The sequence below is a fragment of the Nanorana parkeri genome, unplaced genomic scaffold, assembly GCF_000935625.1.
Source record: "Nanorana parkeri isolate BGI_ZX_2015 unplaced genomic scaffold, ASM93562v1 scaffold1863, whole genome shotgun sequence".
Lineage (NCBI taxonomy): Eukaryota > Metazoa > Chordata > Amphibia > Anura > Dicroglossidae > Nanorana > Nanorana parkeri.
Genome location: NW_017308131.1, coordinates 144850 through 160895, shown reverse-complemented (window position 1 = coordinate 160895; position 16046 = coordinate 144850). Strand labels below are relative to the sequence as shown.

General features: G+C 41.6%; 1 protein-coding gene across 1 annotated transcript in view; it reads right to left on the bottom strand.

Moving 5' to 3' along the window:
- Window positions 1–16046, bottom strand: part of LOC108799966 (alpha-2-macroglobulin-P-like) — a 77807-nt gene that overhangs the window by 11244 nt on the left and 50517 nt on the right. Inside the window, exons 20-26 of the mRNA XM_018571916.1 lie at window positions 15106–15157; window positions 12423–12506; window positions 12161–12337; window positions 10087–10162; window positions 7704–7860; window positions 6441–6510; window positions 5513–5677 (exon numbers count right to left, since the gene is read on the bottom strand). Of these exons, the coding sequence (XP_018427418.1) occupies window positions 5513–5677; window positions 6441–6510; window positions 7704–7860; window positions 10087–10162; window positions 12161–12337; window positions 12423–12506; window positions 15106–15157 (781 nt within the window). The remainder of the gene's footprint in view (window positions 1–5512; window positions 5678–6440; window positions 6511–7703; window positions 7861–10086; window positions 10163–12160; window positions 12338–12422; window positions 12507–15105; window positions 15158–16046) is intronic.

Sequence of the window (16046 nt, the reverse complement as noted above, 5' to 3'; positions counted from 1 at the left end):
CCCCCACACACACACACACGATACTCATATTCACTATACTACCTCAATGTCCTCGGTCTAAACCCTCTGTAAGCTCTATGTCAGATAGTGTGTGTGGCAGCTCATCCAGAGTTAATGACCTAATTCCCTCCACCATATGACTTCATTGCTTGGTGATTGACCACTCAGGTCTGCTCACTGCACCCTAAAAGGAAGATGAGAATGCTCACCAGGTTTTTTTTGACACCTGCAATGGCCATAATTACAGTAAGATACTTAATATGGACCTATACTCAATGCTTATGTCAAAGCAAACAAAATGCAGTGCATCTCTGCAATACATGCACACTCCCCATGTTTTATCTATTTAAAGAAAGACTCTGCAATTAAAAAAAGAAAAATACCCACGGGTCTGCCAGAAACGTACTCAGTTTCCTGCCCTTTTGCTAAACTACTGAATTCTTCCCACTGTACTCATCTCCACACCACAGGGAAAAATTGTTCTGTAGTTCAAGATAAGAAATGGAATGGCTCATTAGACTGTTTGAGATGATACAGAACAACGTCTGAGAAGATCAACTTTTTTTTGTATTGCACTCATTCCAAAAGTTATTACAAATGCTTTCGGCGGTACAGTCGACCCCCCGAAATTCGCAGGGGTTACGTTCCTAGAGCACCTGTGGAAAAACCTCAAATTTTTAATGTGGTCATGGTTCTTTAGTCGATGCCATAATGGCGTGCTACCGCGGCATAACTTTTTAGTTCCCGAAGCAAACCCAGTAGTTCAACCTTCTCCTGAAGTGTCTTAAACTTCTTCTGGCGCTTAGGTGCATTGCCAGAAGCCTTAGAAGGTGCAGGGCGTTTGGGCGGCATCTTATGGCTTTAAGAAGAACACGAGAACACTCAAGATAGTGTAGTGGAATTTTTATATTAACACATATATTCACATTAATTAAGATTATCATTACGTAGCAGTTACACCACATAATCTTAGGAACCTGTAGAGCCTTGGTTCTCAACTGGTGGGTCGTGACCCAGAAGTGGGTCGCGACCCCGTGTTCAGTGGGTCGCTGCTTACCTTCCACTTTTCTAGGTGAGAGGCTCTTCAGCCTCCCCCTAGCGCAGCACTGTCAGTTCTCACCCCAAATAGCCATTCAAAATACGCTGCCCAGCGCTGAGTGTCAATGTGAGGTGGGATGGGTGGGCTGGGGGTATGGCTACGAGGGGGCTCATTTATGTGTGCATTGCTTACAGCTCCCTCACATGTCCTGTAGAGGTGTCTGCACCGGAGTGACAATAAGTACTATCCTTGTCGCACTCCTTACCAATATGTCCCTTGTAGTGGGGGGTGCTCGCAGTGACTGGGGATGGCGCTGCGAATGTCAGCAATAGTTAATGACCTAATTCCCTCCACCATATGACTTCATTGCTTGGTGATTGACCACTCAGGTCTGCTCACTGCACCCTAAAAGGAAGATGAGAATGCTCACCAGGTTTTTTTTGACACCTGCAATGGCCATAATTACAGTAAGATACTTAATATGGACCTATACTCAATGCTTATGTCAAAGCAAACAAAATGCAGTGCATCTCTGCAATACATGCACACTCCCCATGTTTTATCTATTTAAAGAAAGACTCTGCAATTAAAAAAAGAAAAATACCCACGGGTCTGCCAGAAACGTACTCAGTTTCCTGCCCTTTTGCTAAACTACTGAATTCTTCCCACTGTACTCATCTCCACACCACAGGGAAAAATTGTTCTGTAGTTCAAGATAAGAAATGGAATGGCTCATTAGACTGTTTGAGATGATACAGAACAACGTCTGAGAAGATCAACTTTTTTTTGTATTGCACTCATTCCAAAAGTTATTACAAATGCTTTCGGCGGTACAGTCGACCCCCCGAAATTCGCAGGGGTTACGTTCCTAGAGCACCTGTGGAAAAACCTCAAATTTTTAATGTGGTCATGGTTCTTTAGTCGATGCCATAATGGCGTGCTACCGCGGCATAACTTTTTAGTTCCCGAAGCAAACCCAGTAGTTCAACCTTCTCCTGAAGTGTCTTAAACTTCTTCTGGCGCTTAGGTGCATTGCCAGAAGCCTTAGAAGGTGCAGGGCGTTTGGGCGGCATCTTATGGCTTTAAGAAGAACACGAGAACACTCAAGATAGTGTAGTGGAATTTTTATATTAACACATATATTCACATTAATTAAGATTATCATTACGTAGCAGTTACACCACATAATCTTAGGAACCTGTAGAGCCTTGGTTCTCAACTGGTGGGTCGTGACCCAGAAGTGGGTCGCGACCCCGTGTTCAGTGGGTCGCTGCTTACCTTCCACTTTTCTAGGTGAGAGGCTCTTCAGCCTCCCCCTAGCGCAGCACTGTCAGTTCTCACCCCAAATAGCCATTCAAAATACGCTGCCCAGCGCTGAGTGTCAATGTGAGGTGGGATGGGTGGGCTGGGGGTATGGCTACGAGGGGGCTCATTTATGTGTGCATTGCTTACAGCTCCCTCACATGTCCTGTAGAGGTGTCTGCACCGGAGTGACAATAAGTACTATCCTTGTCGCACTCCTTACCAATATGTCCCTTGTAGTGGGGGGTGCTCGCAGTGACTGGGGATGGCGCTGCGAATGTCAGCAAAATTGTAGAAATGTCACCAGCACACGAGTCCTTTTAGGATAGCAAAAGCTTAATTTATTGAAGTTTTTTTGTCATATGACCAACAAGCGCTTTCGGGACCACACAGGGTCCCTTCATCAGGCTTTGTCAATGCTAAATTTTGCACCACAGTGACACCACATTCTGGCTCCTGTCACCTCTACAGGGCATGAAAGGGAGCTGTACATATGGATGGAGCTCCGTCACAGCTCGACAGCCCACACTGGATCCCAGGCTGAGGATCCACTCCAGTTCTCGTAAGTATGGAGACTGGGTGGACTTTAAAAAAAAAAAAATTGTGTATGTGTGTGTAAAAATGTCAGTGAATGTGTGAGATTGTCTTTGAGGTTGTGTATGTATGTCAGTGTTTTTGAGGGCCCATTCACACTAGTACAGTGGGTTAATCGCATAGCATTAACACACTGTACCACACAATCGCACCTACCATGCTTTCTGGTGTGGGAGGTATAGCGTCGGCCATTCATTTGAAAGGTACCCCCGAACGCACTTCCCACCCACAGTTCGTACACCCGCACCGTAAAGTGTGCTACCCTAATGCCATGCGTTCCATTGCAGTGCAACTTGGGTCTCGACTTAATGACCAAGGACAAATGTGGGTCCTGAGGTTACACAGGTTGAGATAACCACTGTTATAGAGTATCTCGTTATATTAGAGATACGTATTTATCACTGAACTATTCATGCATATTATGATGTAGTTACATAGATATGTTGAAAGAACTATTTTATTGTTCTTAGTGTCCTTCATAGAAAACACAAGCTTCACAAGCACTGCATTTTTAGTTGCATAGTTTTGTATAACTTTGAGCACACATTTAGGCAGATATATTTGAAACACATCTCTTCATACTGGCAATGCATTGTAGAGAATAATGAGCAAGTAAACGGTTTAGTCTTGCATTCACATATACACATAGTACATTTGTGTAATCAATAATCTATCTATCTATTAAATATATTACAGTTATAGTCAATATATACATATATACTTATTATCCTGATCTTATATATAGAATACATATATATTTTGTTATATTCTAAGCAACATGTACAACATTTGATTTTGTAGATCGAGGTCAACTAAAGTTCAGGTACAACATGGGTTGGTGTATCAGGTGCTTAAGCTGGCCATACACCCTACAACCATTGCACGACTTTCGTCTTGCGATGGTTGTAAGGTAATTACAAGCTTGTACGATCTGCCCATCTTGGACAGGCAGATCGTACTTGCGATCATCGCAAGTCCTCCCCGCCGAGGGGAGGGCTTCCGATGACTGCAATGCTGAGCGGGCAGTGTGCGCTTGCGCACACTGGCCCGTGCGGCATTTGTCTTACGAGCACGCCACAAACCCGCCGAAAATGTTAAGATTTTCCGCTGGTTTTCCAACGTGCTCGTAAGACAAAAGACGTGCGACCGTGCAGTAGAAACGGTCGCACGCCTTCCATACACCTACCAATTATTGTACAATCGTGGGATTTCCCGCGATTATCGTATGATAATCGGCAGATGTATGACCACCTTTAGAGACAAGGGGGGTGATTTACTAACCTAAACACACGCACGCACCAGGTGCGTGTGATTTTCACACAGCAAAACGTATTTATCAACCAAAAAGTCTCTAAAAGCATATTTCCACTAATGCCATATATGGAAAAATCATGCACATGATGCATATATAATGCTGCTTCACAGTTTAGACAAAAATGGTTAGCTCATGCATTTACATTCCTTCATTCATCAATGCAAGCAACACAACATAGAGCTAATTTACACAACATCACCTTGCAATTCATGCAGGGCTTTGCACAACACACCTGCTGGGTGTGTACACACTACAAAGGTGTTTAGATTCCACCCATAGATAATGCTGGGAGGGAACACACTAGAGAGGTGTATACATGTTCGTGGTGTGTTTATAAGGTTAGTAAATCAACCCCAAAGTCTTAGCACCTTTTTCTGACCTTGTTTTAATGAACAGCTGTCCCATAACCTTGAAATTTATCCAAATCTATCCAAAAGAATAAATGTAAATTCATGATCTTGGTACAATTAAATGAAATACAGATGTCATTGTTATCTGATTTTGGAGGTAACATATTTAATTGTTTTGTTCCAAAACCCTATAAAAAGGAGCCTGCAAGCCCATATTATTTGAACATGCCTTGAGTGCTGTATGTTCCTGGCCGGCCGAAATAAAACCTACTTCTTGAGGCGCTGCCTGGTGTCGATCCTTCGTTTTATTCTACTTCAATAGCTACACGCCCTTGATATTTAAATCCGCGGATGACTGAGGCTGCGAACTCTGAACCGGGACTTTGCGGGGGTCGACTGTATATTTAACAGACCAAAAAGGGAGCAAATGAGAGAATTCAATGTTAAGGTTTACATACACTGGAACAACTACCCGTCAAAAATTGAATTTTTAGCACAGTTGATTATCACAAAAAAGTAAGCAAAAAAAAAAAAAAGAAGCCTTGGCATATTTTCCTTGATTAGAAGGAGAGAGCTTATTCACACGTGACAGTGCCTATGCATCCTCCCATATTCTAACCTCACATGAGGCGCTTGATAGGGATAACCTGTCCACTCCTGCTTCTAAGAACTGAACTCTATTGACGGTGTTGTCAGACAGCATGGTCTAGGAACAGGAAGAGACGTTGCACAGAAACATTGTGAAATCGATTTAAAAAAAAAAAAGTGGGTCTGGGCAAGAGAGTAACTGCAGGATACCTGTAGATGCTCCATCATTGTCTCACACTGTTTGAAGGATAAGTCTAGAGAGTCTTTAGCAGTTAGAAATCAGTGATTGGCACAAATATATATGGAATAGATCACACTACTTACTGTCATCCTTCTGGGCATGCTCTTCCAGGCGTTTGAGCATGAGTGCTCTCAGCTCAGTGTCTCCTGATAAGGGGAAGGCATAAGCCATGACAGCCAAGTTAAAGGGTGTATTAACAGTTTCTGCTCCTTTGCTTATGCAGGATTTAGCATTCTCTACAATGTTTCCCTAGACAAAGAGCACATAATAGAATGAATGATGAACCAACAAACAAGACACAAAAACATCCACCTTTGTAAGTGATTAGCATTTATTGTGGTAAAAATAGAGTTGCAGTGATGTACAGTAAATGTGTGTACATTTTCATAACTTACATTGCAGGCTTTCTTTATTCTTTATGAAGTTTTTATGAGGCCTGAAGCCTAAAAATTTAAAGTTTTCTCCACAGGAAACACCATCTGACACCAGAGTCAGACTGTAAACATCTGCCCCCCTCCCTGTTACCAACTGTAACATGATCATTAAACACCAGCTCTACCTTTGCATACAATACACTGTCGGGGGGGTGTAGTTGTTTACGTAAATCCACTTTGTGTGCACCATATGTCTTTTCAAACCCAGTTATTACTTTTTAAAAGCAACAGTGACATCATCACCGTGCTGCACATAGCCCGTGCAGAGAGGAGAGCTGTGGGATGGACCCAGCAGGCCCACAAAATAGAGAATGAGAGCATATACAAGACCTGTCACCCTGCACACTGCAGCACTGACTGGTCTTTATTACAGGAAGATTCTGCATAAAGGCAAACGTAAATGCTGGATTAATGCACAGATCTAGAAGAAATACACATAGCACATCGAAATTCAAGTTATGTCTACAACGTTTAGACATTATTTAATTCCACTGGATTTAAGCCTTAAATTAAAATTAGATAAAAAGTTTTACCACAGATTTTAGGTTTTCTTTCTAAATGTTTTAAGTTAAAAAACTGTTGTGGGCAATTGGATGCTCCAGCAGAGAGATGAGGATATAGGCAGCTTGTGTGATTTTTCTCTCCTCCTAAAAAAAGTCAAATGTTTAACGGGTCAGCCCCTCAAAAGGGATATATCAGGCACATTTGGAGACCTCCCAGTTATAGTTCCCAGGTCTATTCTCACCATCGTGGTGCTACAAGATGGCTGTTTCTAATTCCCCCATTGTACTCTATAATAGTGGTTCTCAACCTGTGTAACCTCAGGACCCACATTTGTCCTCGGTCATTAAGTCAAGACCCAGGTCGCACTGCAATGGAACGCACGGCATTAGGGTAGCACGCTTTTCGGTGCGGGTGTAGGAACTGTGGGTGGGAAGTGCATTCGAGGTACCTTTTAAATGAATGGCCGGAGCTATACCTCCCACACCAGAAAGCATGGTAGGTGCAATTGTGTGGTACAGTGTGTTAACGATTTGCGATTAACCCACTGTACTAGTGTGAATGGGCGCTCAAAAACACTGACATACATACACAACCACAAAGACAATCTCACACATTCACTGACATTTTAACACACACACATTTTTTAAAAGTCCAACCAGCCTCCATACCTTACGAGAACTGGAGTGGATCCTCAGCCTGGGATCCAATGTGGACTGCTGAGCTGTGACAGAGCTCTATCCATATGTACAGCTCCCTTGCATGCCCTGTAGAGGTGCCGGGAGCCAGAATGTGATGTCACTCCGCTGCAGACACCTCTGCAGGACATGTGAGGGAGCTGTAAGCAATGCACACATAGATGACCTCCCTCGTAGCCATACCCCCAACCCACCCATCCCACCTCATGTTGACACTCGGCGCTGGGCAGCGTATTTTGAATGGCTGTCCTCTTTAATCCCAGTCTAGATGAGGATAATGTACTGCTCTTCCTTTCCCGCTGCCGATTGGGATGTCTACGTCAGACATCCCAGGAGGCAGTTTGCGACTACCTAACATGAGGCAGGGGATTGGCAGATCACAGCTGGATAACACTTGATTTGCTGGATGGGTTAGTATGCTATCTGAGATTAACCCATTGTACAAGGAAAGAGGGGGTTAACAGCAAATAGATGGAGGAGGTGATCTTTAAAGAGCTACATTTACAAATTAGCAATTCATACCACTCGGTAGCAACAGAATTTGTATATGAATGTGTGAAACGGATTACAAATTCATTAGAAGATTGATTTGAAGAATATTCAGTACCAGTACATTAGTGAAACAGATCTTTACTACTCACACCCTCGTTATAAAAAAGGAAGGAATCCGTATCATTAAAACATCCATTGGGCATTTGGTTACTTTCCAGCCATTGAATAGAATCCAGAATGTGCTTCTCGTCTATATAGATAAACTGCAGGGCGCTACTAAAACCTTTCACTACTAATGACGTTACCCTGCAAGAAAATATAGTTTCAAGAGAGGCGGTATAAAAATCAAAAACATTTCATTAGTTGGTTATATCATTGTCCTCTAAGCCAGAGGTTCATAAAGTATATCTAAATACAAAACTGAATTTTTACCATTGTGGATAAACGAGAGCATGTAATAAGGTGGTGTGGAACAAAGAGCACAGAATGAGGTGGTGTCGAATAGGGAACACGTAGCGCAGAGCACAGAATAAGATGGTTTAGAATAGGGGACGCATTGCAGAGTATGGAATGAGGCAGTGGGGAATAGGGAAAGCACAGAGTATAAAATGAGGCAGTGCAGAATAGAAAATGCTCAGTGCAGAGTAAGGAAAAAAGCATCAGGGAACAGGGAACACACACCTCAGACAACAGAATGTAGTATTATATATTTTCTATTATTCTGCTCGGGCCTTTGCCCAAAATCTGCCTGTGGCAGCAGCGAACCTAACAGCGCAACTGTGGCAATCTCGCTTTTACCCTGCAATGTTTACATTTTGTTTTACAGCCCCACACTGTGTACAGGTACTGCAATAGCACAGCTTACCCGGCACCCATTTTCAAACACGAGTCATCCATAGAGAAGTTTCATCAACAAGATTCACATGTGTTAAATTTTATCAAACAAGGTTTACCCCACATGTGTTCTTTAATGGGAATGTTTTTTACTGCACAGTTTACCCTTTTTATCACTAAATGAAGGTAAACGTGTTCTGAAATTAACCCAAAATTCTCCCATTTTTCACTCTGCACAATATTTACACTATACCCTGGTTTGTGGGGGGGGGGATTTTAAAGTGGTTCTGTGCTTTGGAGTTGTGGATTATTTAGAAACTGAACTATGAACCCTTATATTATAAAACATAATACAGCGCAGCAGACCTTATTTCTAACCTTGTCTGAAGTCCTGACAAAACCCCCTTTCCTGTGCATATTTTCAGGTGTCTCCATTGTTTTGCACGGAGACACCTCTGCGTGTTCCCTCCTAGCAGGCAGCATACGTCCGTAGGCACACAAACTCCCAGTAGCAAGTCACTCACCTTTTCCCCTCTTCCCTGCATGCCTGATAGCAGCTGGAGCATGCACTCTCTATGTTCTCGGAAGCACAGAGGGAGTGCGCTACACAAGGCAGAAGTTCAGGGAAGTGGGACCTGGAGCCAACAGCAGTCATAAGGAAACATAGTAAGTTTGGGAGACACTGGGGCATATTATACCTTAATGGTGAGAATGCATTAATGTAAAAAAATCCTAGTAGGGATGCACCGATACCAGTTCAGATACCAGTGCTGATACTTGGCATTTTCATGAGAACTACCAGGGTTGCAACGGTTGAAGCTGGGACCTGGCTCTAGCGCTCCACCACTGTCCTGAAATCATTAGTCTGTATTATTTTAGAAAAACTCTCACATGACAATAAACAAAAATGTATCATTACTTGTATCTGTGAGTACTTGGGCGAGTATCACTACTTGTACTCACAAAAATGGCATCAGTGCATCCCTAATATATATTAATAAAAACAAAATCATACATTAAAACAGAGATGTAGAAATCCAAGGAGCTCCGTGTGCTCCTTACAAATGACAGCTGCCTCCTAACTTTGAATTTTTTTCTAGTCTAGTCTTGGAGCTCGATAAGTATCTGTACATGTTCTTGTACCGAGTATGGTACTTGGTATCGGTGCATCCCTAATTCCAAGCATTTGGTATTTAAGTACAGTAACCCATAGCAGTCAGTCCAAAATCCCCCTCTAGAAGTCAAGACTAGCACAAGATGAATTCTTAGTCAGAATTTGCTACTTTGATATAATAATAGTTTAGTAAAGGTGTTTAATATAAATAATAATAAAATAAATAAAATAAATAATATAAATAATATGTTTTTCTGAATGAGAAAAAAATAGTCAGCTGGTGCATTTGATGCAAAGAAAGCAGAAAAAATTACGAGGAGCTGAACTCTTGAAGCTTAGCCTAAAAGGCAGGCAAAAAGCAAAGGGCTAGTCATTAAAGCCAGTGATCTCCCTATGGCTGATCTTTTACACATTACTGACTTACCAAACCTTGTTTTGCATCTGTATTGAAGTGAACATCTTGGTAGAAAAAAACTACTGTATGAATTGTAACTGTATGTATTAATATTTCAAAAGCTTCTCAAAAAAAGCAAAAACACATAACATTTCCATCCATGGTTGATGCGTCATAATTTGGTACATACCATGTAGTAGGTGTACTTGCAGTAAAGAATCCATAAGAGCCATTTTGGTTTTTAAATGTTAGTTGTTTTTGGTAACCTGCAAAGGGAAATGGATATGCTTATATTAAAGTTCATTTACTGTATACTTTATGCTAATGTTGAAAACAAATTGCACATAAGAGGTCAACAAATTAGCAAACAAATACAGTACCTACCAGCACTTCAATACCTAAATCCTGGTTATATTTAAAAGGAAGCTGAGCTAACATGGAGACTACCATTACTGACTTTACCTTCTGAAAATGCTATTTGCCTGGATGGTTTTCTGATTTAATGATTTCAACCCTTTCTAAGCTTGCAACCTGGAACAAGTATGCAGATCAGGAATTCTGACTTGGCTCTGTCTTTTTAATCTGCATGTTTATTGTGGGTCAATGTCTGAGAAATTACTGAAACTTGAGACAGTCAGACAATAGGAAGGGGGTCACTTTTGGCAGCTCCTGTATTTCTCCTCCAGGCAAGTTACCCTGAACTGTCCACATTTTGTCTAAGGCCCACACCTTTTTATAGATCTGCGTTAGAGATCTAAAAATTTAAACAGTAAAGCTAAATATTTGTTATATACCCCAGAACATTCCCCAACAGCCCCAAATAATATAAATCAATTTTGTGTGTACCAAATACCCATCAAAATCCAGGAAAACCATGTGATGTCGTTTGGCAGCTTCCAGGCCAGAACCCGGATGTGCCTTTAGTTGTCAATGGCAATAAAGGCTTGACCAGGCAACATTTAAAAAAAATTACTTATAATGATGTGGATGCCTTCATTTGCACTACTACTTAATGGAAGTTGTGCTTCAAAGTACATCTGTTGGGACTTGTGTTTCCTTTTCTGTCTGGAAATTCTCAAAGTGCTTATTTTGACATGGTCCATAAAGAATGCTTGGGGCTATGAAATGTTAAAAGTAGAATTTTTGAAATGGCTTGGTTCAGTTGTGTATTTTAGTTTGGGGCTGCCCTATGCAAGATGAAACTCAGGCGCCCGCCCTAAATTTTCTCCACCCCTTCATGTTTTTGACTTTTTGCTTAACCTGTCAGTCGCTGCATGCAGCATACACGCTGTATGCAGCTTTTGACATGTTCCACTATTAGCGGAGCAGGAAAGCTGGGGTCTCAGGTGGGCTCCACAGGATCTGTGGTGGGCTTGCGGGGTCTACGGTGGGATGTGAAGGATCTCTGGTGGGCTCTGTAGGGTCTCAGGGGAGCCCACCACAGATAGAAGTAGATAGAAGAGTTTTGGCCGAGAAGGCTGTACTGCACCCGTGGCAATTAAGCACTAATCCAGAACGCCCCACTCACCGGACCACTAGTGCTGCAGGCACTTTCGGATCCCGACTGCACTCCCATCGGACCCCCGACTGGCACTTCTGGTTCCCGGCCTCCTCTGCACCCAACTAGCGCTTTGGTACACGGCTTCCTCCACCGCCCGACAAGAGCTGCGGTGATCCGTACCGCCCCCTTCTCCTGCTTATATGTTAATTTAATAAACCCCATGCAGGTGCAACATTATCTTGTGCAGAATACATAATGCTTTTACCAGTTTTTGGCTGATTCAGTGGCTGCTAATGTTAACAGAGTTCATTTGCCACTTCAGCTAAATTCAGTCATATGAATGCTGTGGCTTTTGCTTTTTCATGGTATGCAGTACATAACTGACTGAATGCTTTAATCATTTAAAAGGCAAAAAAGTGATGTATGTGTTGTAAACAGCCTTTTTATCTGGCTTACATGCTGTAATTTTTTATTGGTATTGGTATGTTCCCCTTTCCTGTTTGTTGTTAGCCAGTTTGTTTTTTAGCTAGACACTCACAGCCTCACAATGTTCAGTTTCATTTTGTTTTAACTGCAGAGTAAATCTATACTGGATTCAACTTCTCTTAAAGGGTTAAACTGTCTGTAGGTCTTGTCAAGTCAGCAATTTGCCATATTGTCCATTCAGACTGGCTATCAGAAGGTATGTCTTTTGCATAAAGTGACATTTGAAACAGAGTCACCCTGTTTTAAGTCACTGCTACCCTCATCTGTAACAACTTACCCTCAACTAGTCCCTCCAGAAGCTTTTCTTTAGTTTCAGATGCGAGTTTATTGATACTCTGTAGATATTCTAGGGCTGTAACACATCTAGAAAGTTTGGATATGCTCTGCTCCGCACATCCATCTGGTAATGCAAGTATATCTTCCAGATTTTTGATTGGGTTGCCCATGAGGTCACCTGCCAAAAGGGATTAGAACAACTGATGGGGATCTAAAGGAAATACTTGTACCTACAAAATGAAACCACAGTATTTGGTTCTTACCTACAACTACAATGTGGGCATATTCAGAGCCTGGAACCAGCCTGCGTGGAGTTTTTACAATAAATGTAACCTTTTCTGTGGTATCTGCTAAGAAATAAAGATAGACAAGCAGGATGAACAAGAAGGAAAAACAGAGTATAAACTAGGAAACAGCCTGAAAGTAGCCAGAGGCCTTAAAATATTGACCTCCATCTGGCCAGTCTAAGACACATTTTAAATTGAGGCAGTGGTTGGGACCTACCATCTTCCAATCATAATCTTCTCAGGGTTAAGAATTAAGGAGGGTAAAGAAGAATTCCAGGGAAAAATGTTATTAAACCTTGCCATGGGGCTACCCCAGCACTGCAGGGGATAACTGCCTGTTTCTGTCTAGGTGCTAAAAAAAAGAAAAATTAAACTCACCCAAACTGCTGACTTACTGGGGGTGATTTACTAACCTAAACACACGCACGCACTAGGTGCGTGTGATTTTCACACAGCAAAACGTATTTATCAACCAAAAAGTCTCTAAAAGCATATTTCCACTAATGCCATATATGGAAAAATCATGCACATGATGCATATATAATGCTGCTTCACAGTTTAGACAAAAATGGTTAGCTTATGCATTTACATTCCTGCATTCATCAACGCAAGCAACACAACATAGAGCTAATTTACACAACATCACCTTGCAATTCATGCTTGGCTTTACACAACACACCTGCTGGGTGTGTACACACTACAAAGGTGTTTAGATTCCACCCATAGATCATGCTGGGAGGGAACACACTACAGAGGTGTATACATGTTCGTGGTGTGTTTATAAGGTTAGTAAATCAACCCCATTGTGTCTCCGGTCACTGAACCTGGTCCCCTGCTCTGCTGCACACATGGAATGTTCCTCGGTGTGCTCTTGTATAGAATGTGATGACACAAGGATTCTTAGACTGCTGCAGAGGAGGGGGAGAGAGGCCCTGGACCAGTCTAAGAACAAGCCAGCGCGAATGATCGAGTGATTATAACTTTTTGTTTAGCACCTAAACAAAAATGAGCAGTTAACACTTGCATTGCAGAGGTAGCCCCACTGCAAGGGTTAATAAAATCCCCCCCCCCCCCGGAGTTCTTCTTTAAGGATGCCTATATAAATGGAATATGGAGGAACATTAGGCTACAATAAACTGGTGCTATAGGGTATCTGCTCAGTGCCCATAGCTGTACTGACTCTTATTTATAGAATGCCTTTCATACAACCAATGTATTTTTTACATTTGCTAGCCTTGCTCAGCACCTCTTGGCTCCCCAAGCAGAAGGCAGGCCCAAAACGAAAAGAAATTAAGCAAGCAAGAAATTAAATACAATAAATGTAAAAACACCCCCATTTTTTTTTCTCCAAAAAATCCCCTCCGCCCCACATACACACACATTGATACAAACATGCGCTGGGTGCACCTGCGTGTGAACACGACTTTGCACCACATGTTAGCTACAGTATCATTGTGCATGCTGAAGAGCAATAATTCTAGGACCAACATGGTTGGCCCCATTCATGGTTAAGTATTAATTATCTGTAAACGTTTTTTAACCATCGCCTATAGACAATTTTGGGTACTGTAGTTTTTTGTCATTTAACAGAGGCGTATGCAGTTTTGAAGGTTGACATGTTTGGTGCTATTTACTTGCCACAACCTCATTTTTTATATTTTACCAACAAAAATGGGTAATATATTATCTTTATGTGCCCAAAAATTAACTGATTAACTAAGTAAGTTAACTCATTTCTTGAAAAACAGTTTGCTAAGCAGTTGAACTAGTATCATGCCCCATAAAGAATTGCAACTGCAACCATTTTATTCTTACAGGGTCTCTGCTTTCACGACATATACATTATAATTCTGTGTGGGGGAGTCAATTAATCTTCAGGCCTTAGTCCCATTTCAGACGAGCATGTCAGGAGAGAATCCATCAACAGACAGCTGTACAGAGTGGGGACATCTGTGTCTATACATTTTTTTCCTCCATTGTGTGATGGAGGAAAGAACTGAAAGTGCCGGGCCCCATGTGTGTCTATGGGGAATCTGATGTAAACAGACATGTGTCCGTTTACATCAGATAAACCCCGGTCTGGCACGATCCAGTCTGTCAGAACAGATCTCTGATCTGTTTGTGTTTCTGGACCTAGCCAACTAACCGGTTATAAACGAACACTCGTTCGTTTACACGCGGCTGCCCATAGACTTGCATAGAGCATCCAATCGGGTCTGGCTGAAAAACTGACAGGTGGGCCCGCACATGTAAAAGGGGCCTAAAATTTGCATTTTAACATGTCTGCAACAAAAAGTGCAAAAACAGTTTTGGCAGCAAGAGGGTTACAAACAAACATTACACCACTCTTGCACATTTCAGACTGGTTAGTGTCCATATTATATGTACTGGACTTTTTAAAATTTGGTCTTATTATTGGAGCTTCTGTCCAAAGTGCTGTCAGTTTTCTTCACTGACTAGCTGGATACTTTGCATAGTTTGGAAACGTGAGCCAGGAACTCCAGGACACAACTAGAAGTTCACTATTCCAGCAGTGGTGAGATATCTTTCTGTGTGTATTTTTCTATTATTCTGACAGTTTTTATCAATCAGAAAGGTAATAATACATCTCCTCTGTATATCCAGATCTAAACTTATGTAGCCTCTATCTTTCCTTTACCTGAATGGCATAAAATATGCGTCTGTGCGGTTTGCTCTTTATATCCCCTGGCCTGAAAAGAAAAAACAGAAACTATGAATATGGTGCTATTGAATTCAACAGACAAAAACCAGATATATTTGTTTCACATTACAGAAGGCAAGTATTTTCTTAGCATGTAACAGCTTAATTGTAGAACACTCTGCTGAAGAAAATAGAAGAGATAAGGTTTCATATACAACTACCCAAATTACAACACAAAGTAGGAGGTGTCCATATCAGACCAAGGCTCCTAAGTGTAGTGCCTGATAGAACAGGTAAATATGTTTTTGGTTAGTTTTTATAGCCCAAAAAAGCCTAATAAATTCCAGGTTTGTGACTGACAATGGTTCACTTAGGCACGCAATGCTGTAGGTGGAGTTTAGTGTTGGTGCTCCTCCTATGCCCTAAAATTCAGGGAGGAATATAATTATTTATTTGCAAATATCTTCTTGTCTTCCACATAAAAAGTGCCAAATCACTGTGCTTGTATCTCTAGGAGAGCAACAGTGATTAGACATAAATAGCAAAGTACGGGGTGTCTGCAGTAGTTCATTGGCAGCTGTAGACATGAGGGCTGTGGTATGATCATTTCATGTTTATGGGAGCCTTAAATAAAAAGAAACCTTTACTGAGAAATGTATATGTTGATCTTCATCTTAGAATGCTAATTGCCTGGCTGCCATGCTAACCCTTTGACTTCAATACTTTTTGACTTCAAATTCAAAAGTTAGGAGGCAGCTGTCATTTTTAAGGACCATACGGAGCTCCTGGGATTTGTACATCTCTGGTTTAATGTATGATTTGTTTTATATAAATATATATAAGGGATGCACCGATACCATTCTAAGTTCTGATACTTCTCCAAGTAAAGGAAAAACATAGAGGAAAGTGGGGTTTTTAGGCACCAAAAATGACAAGCC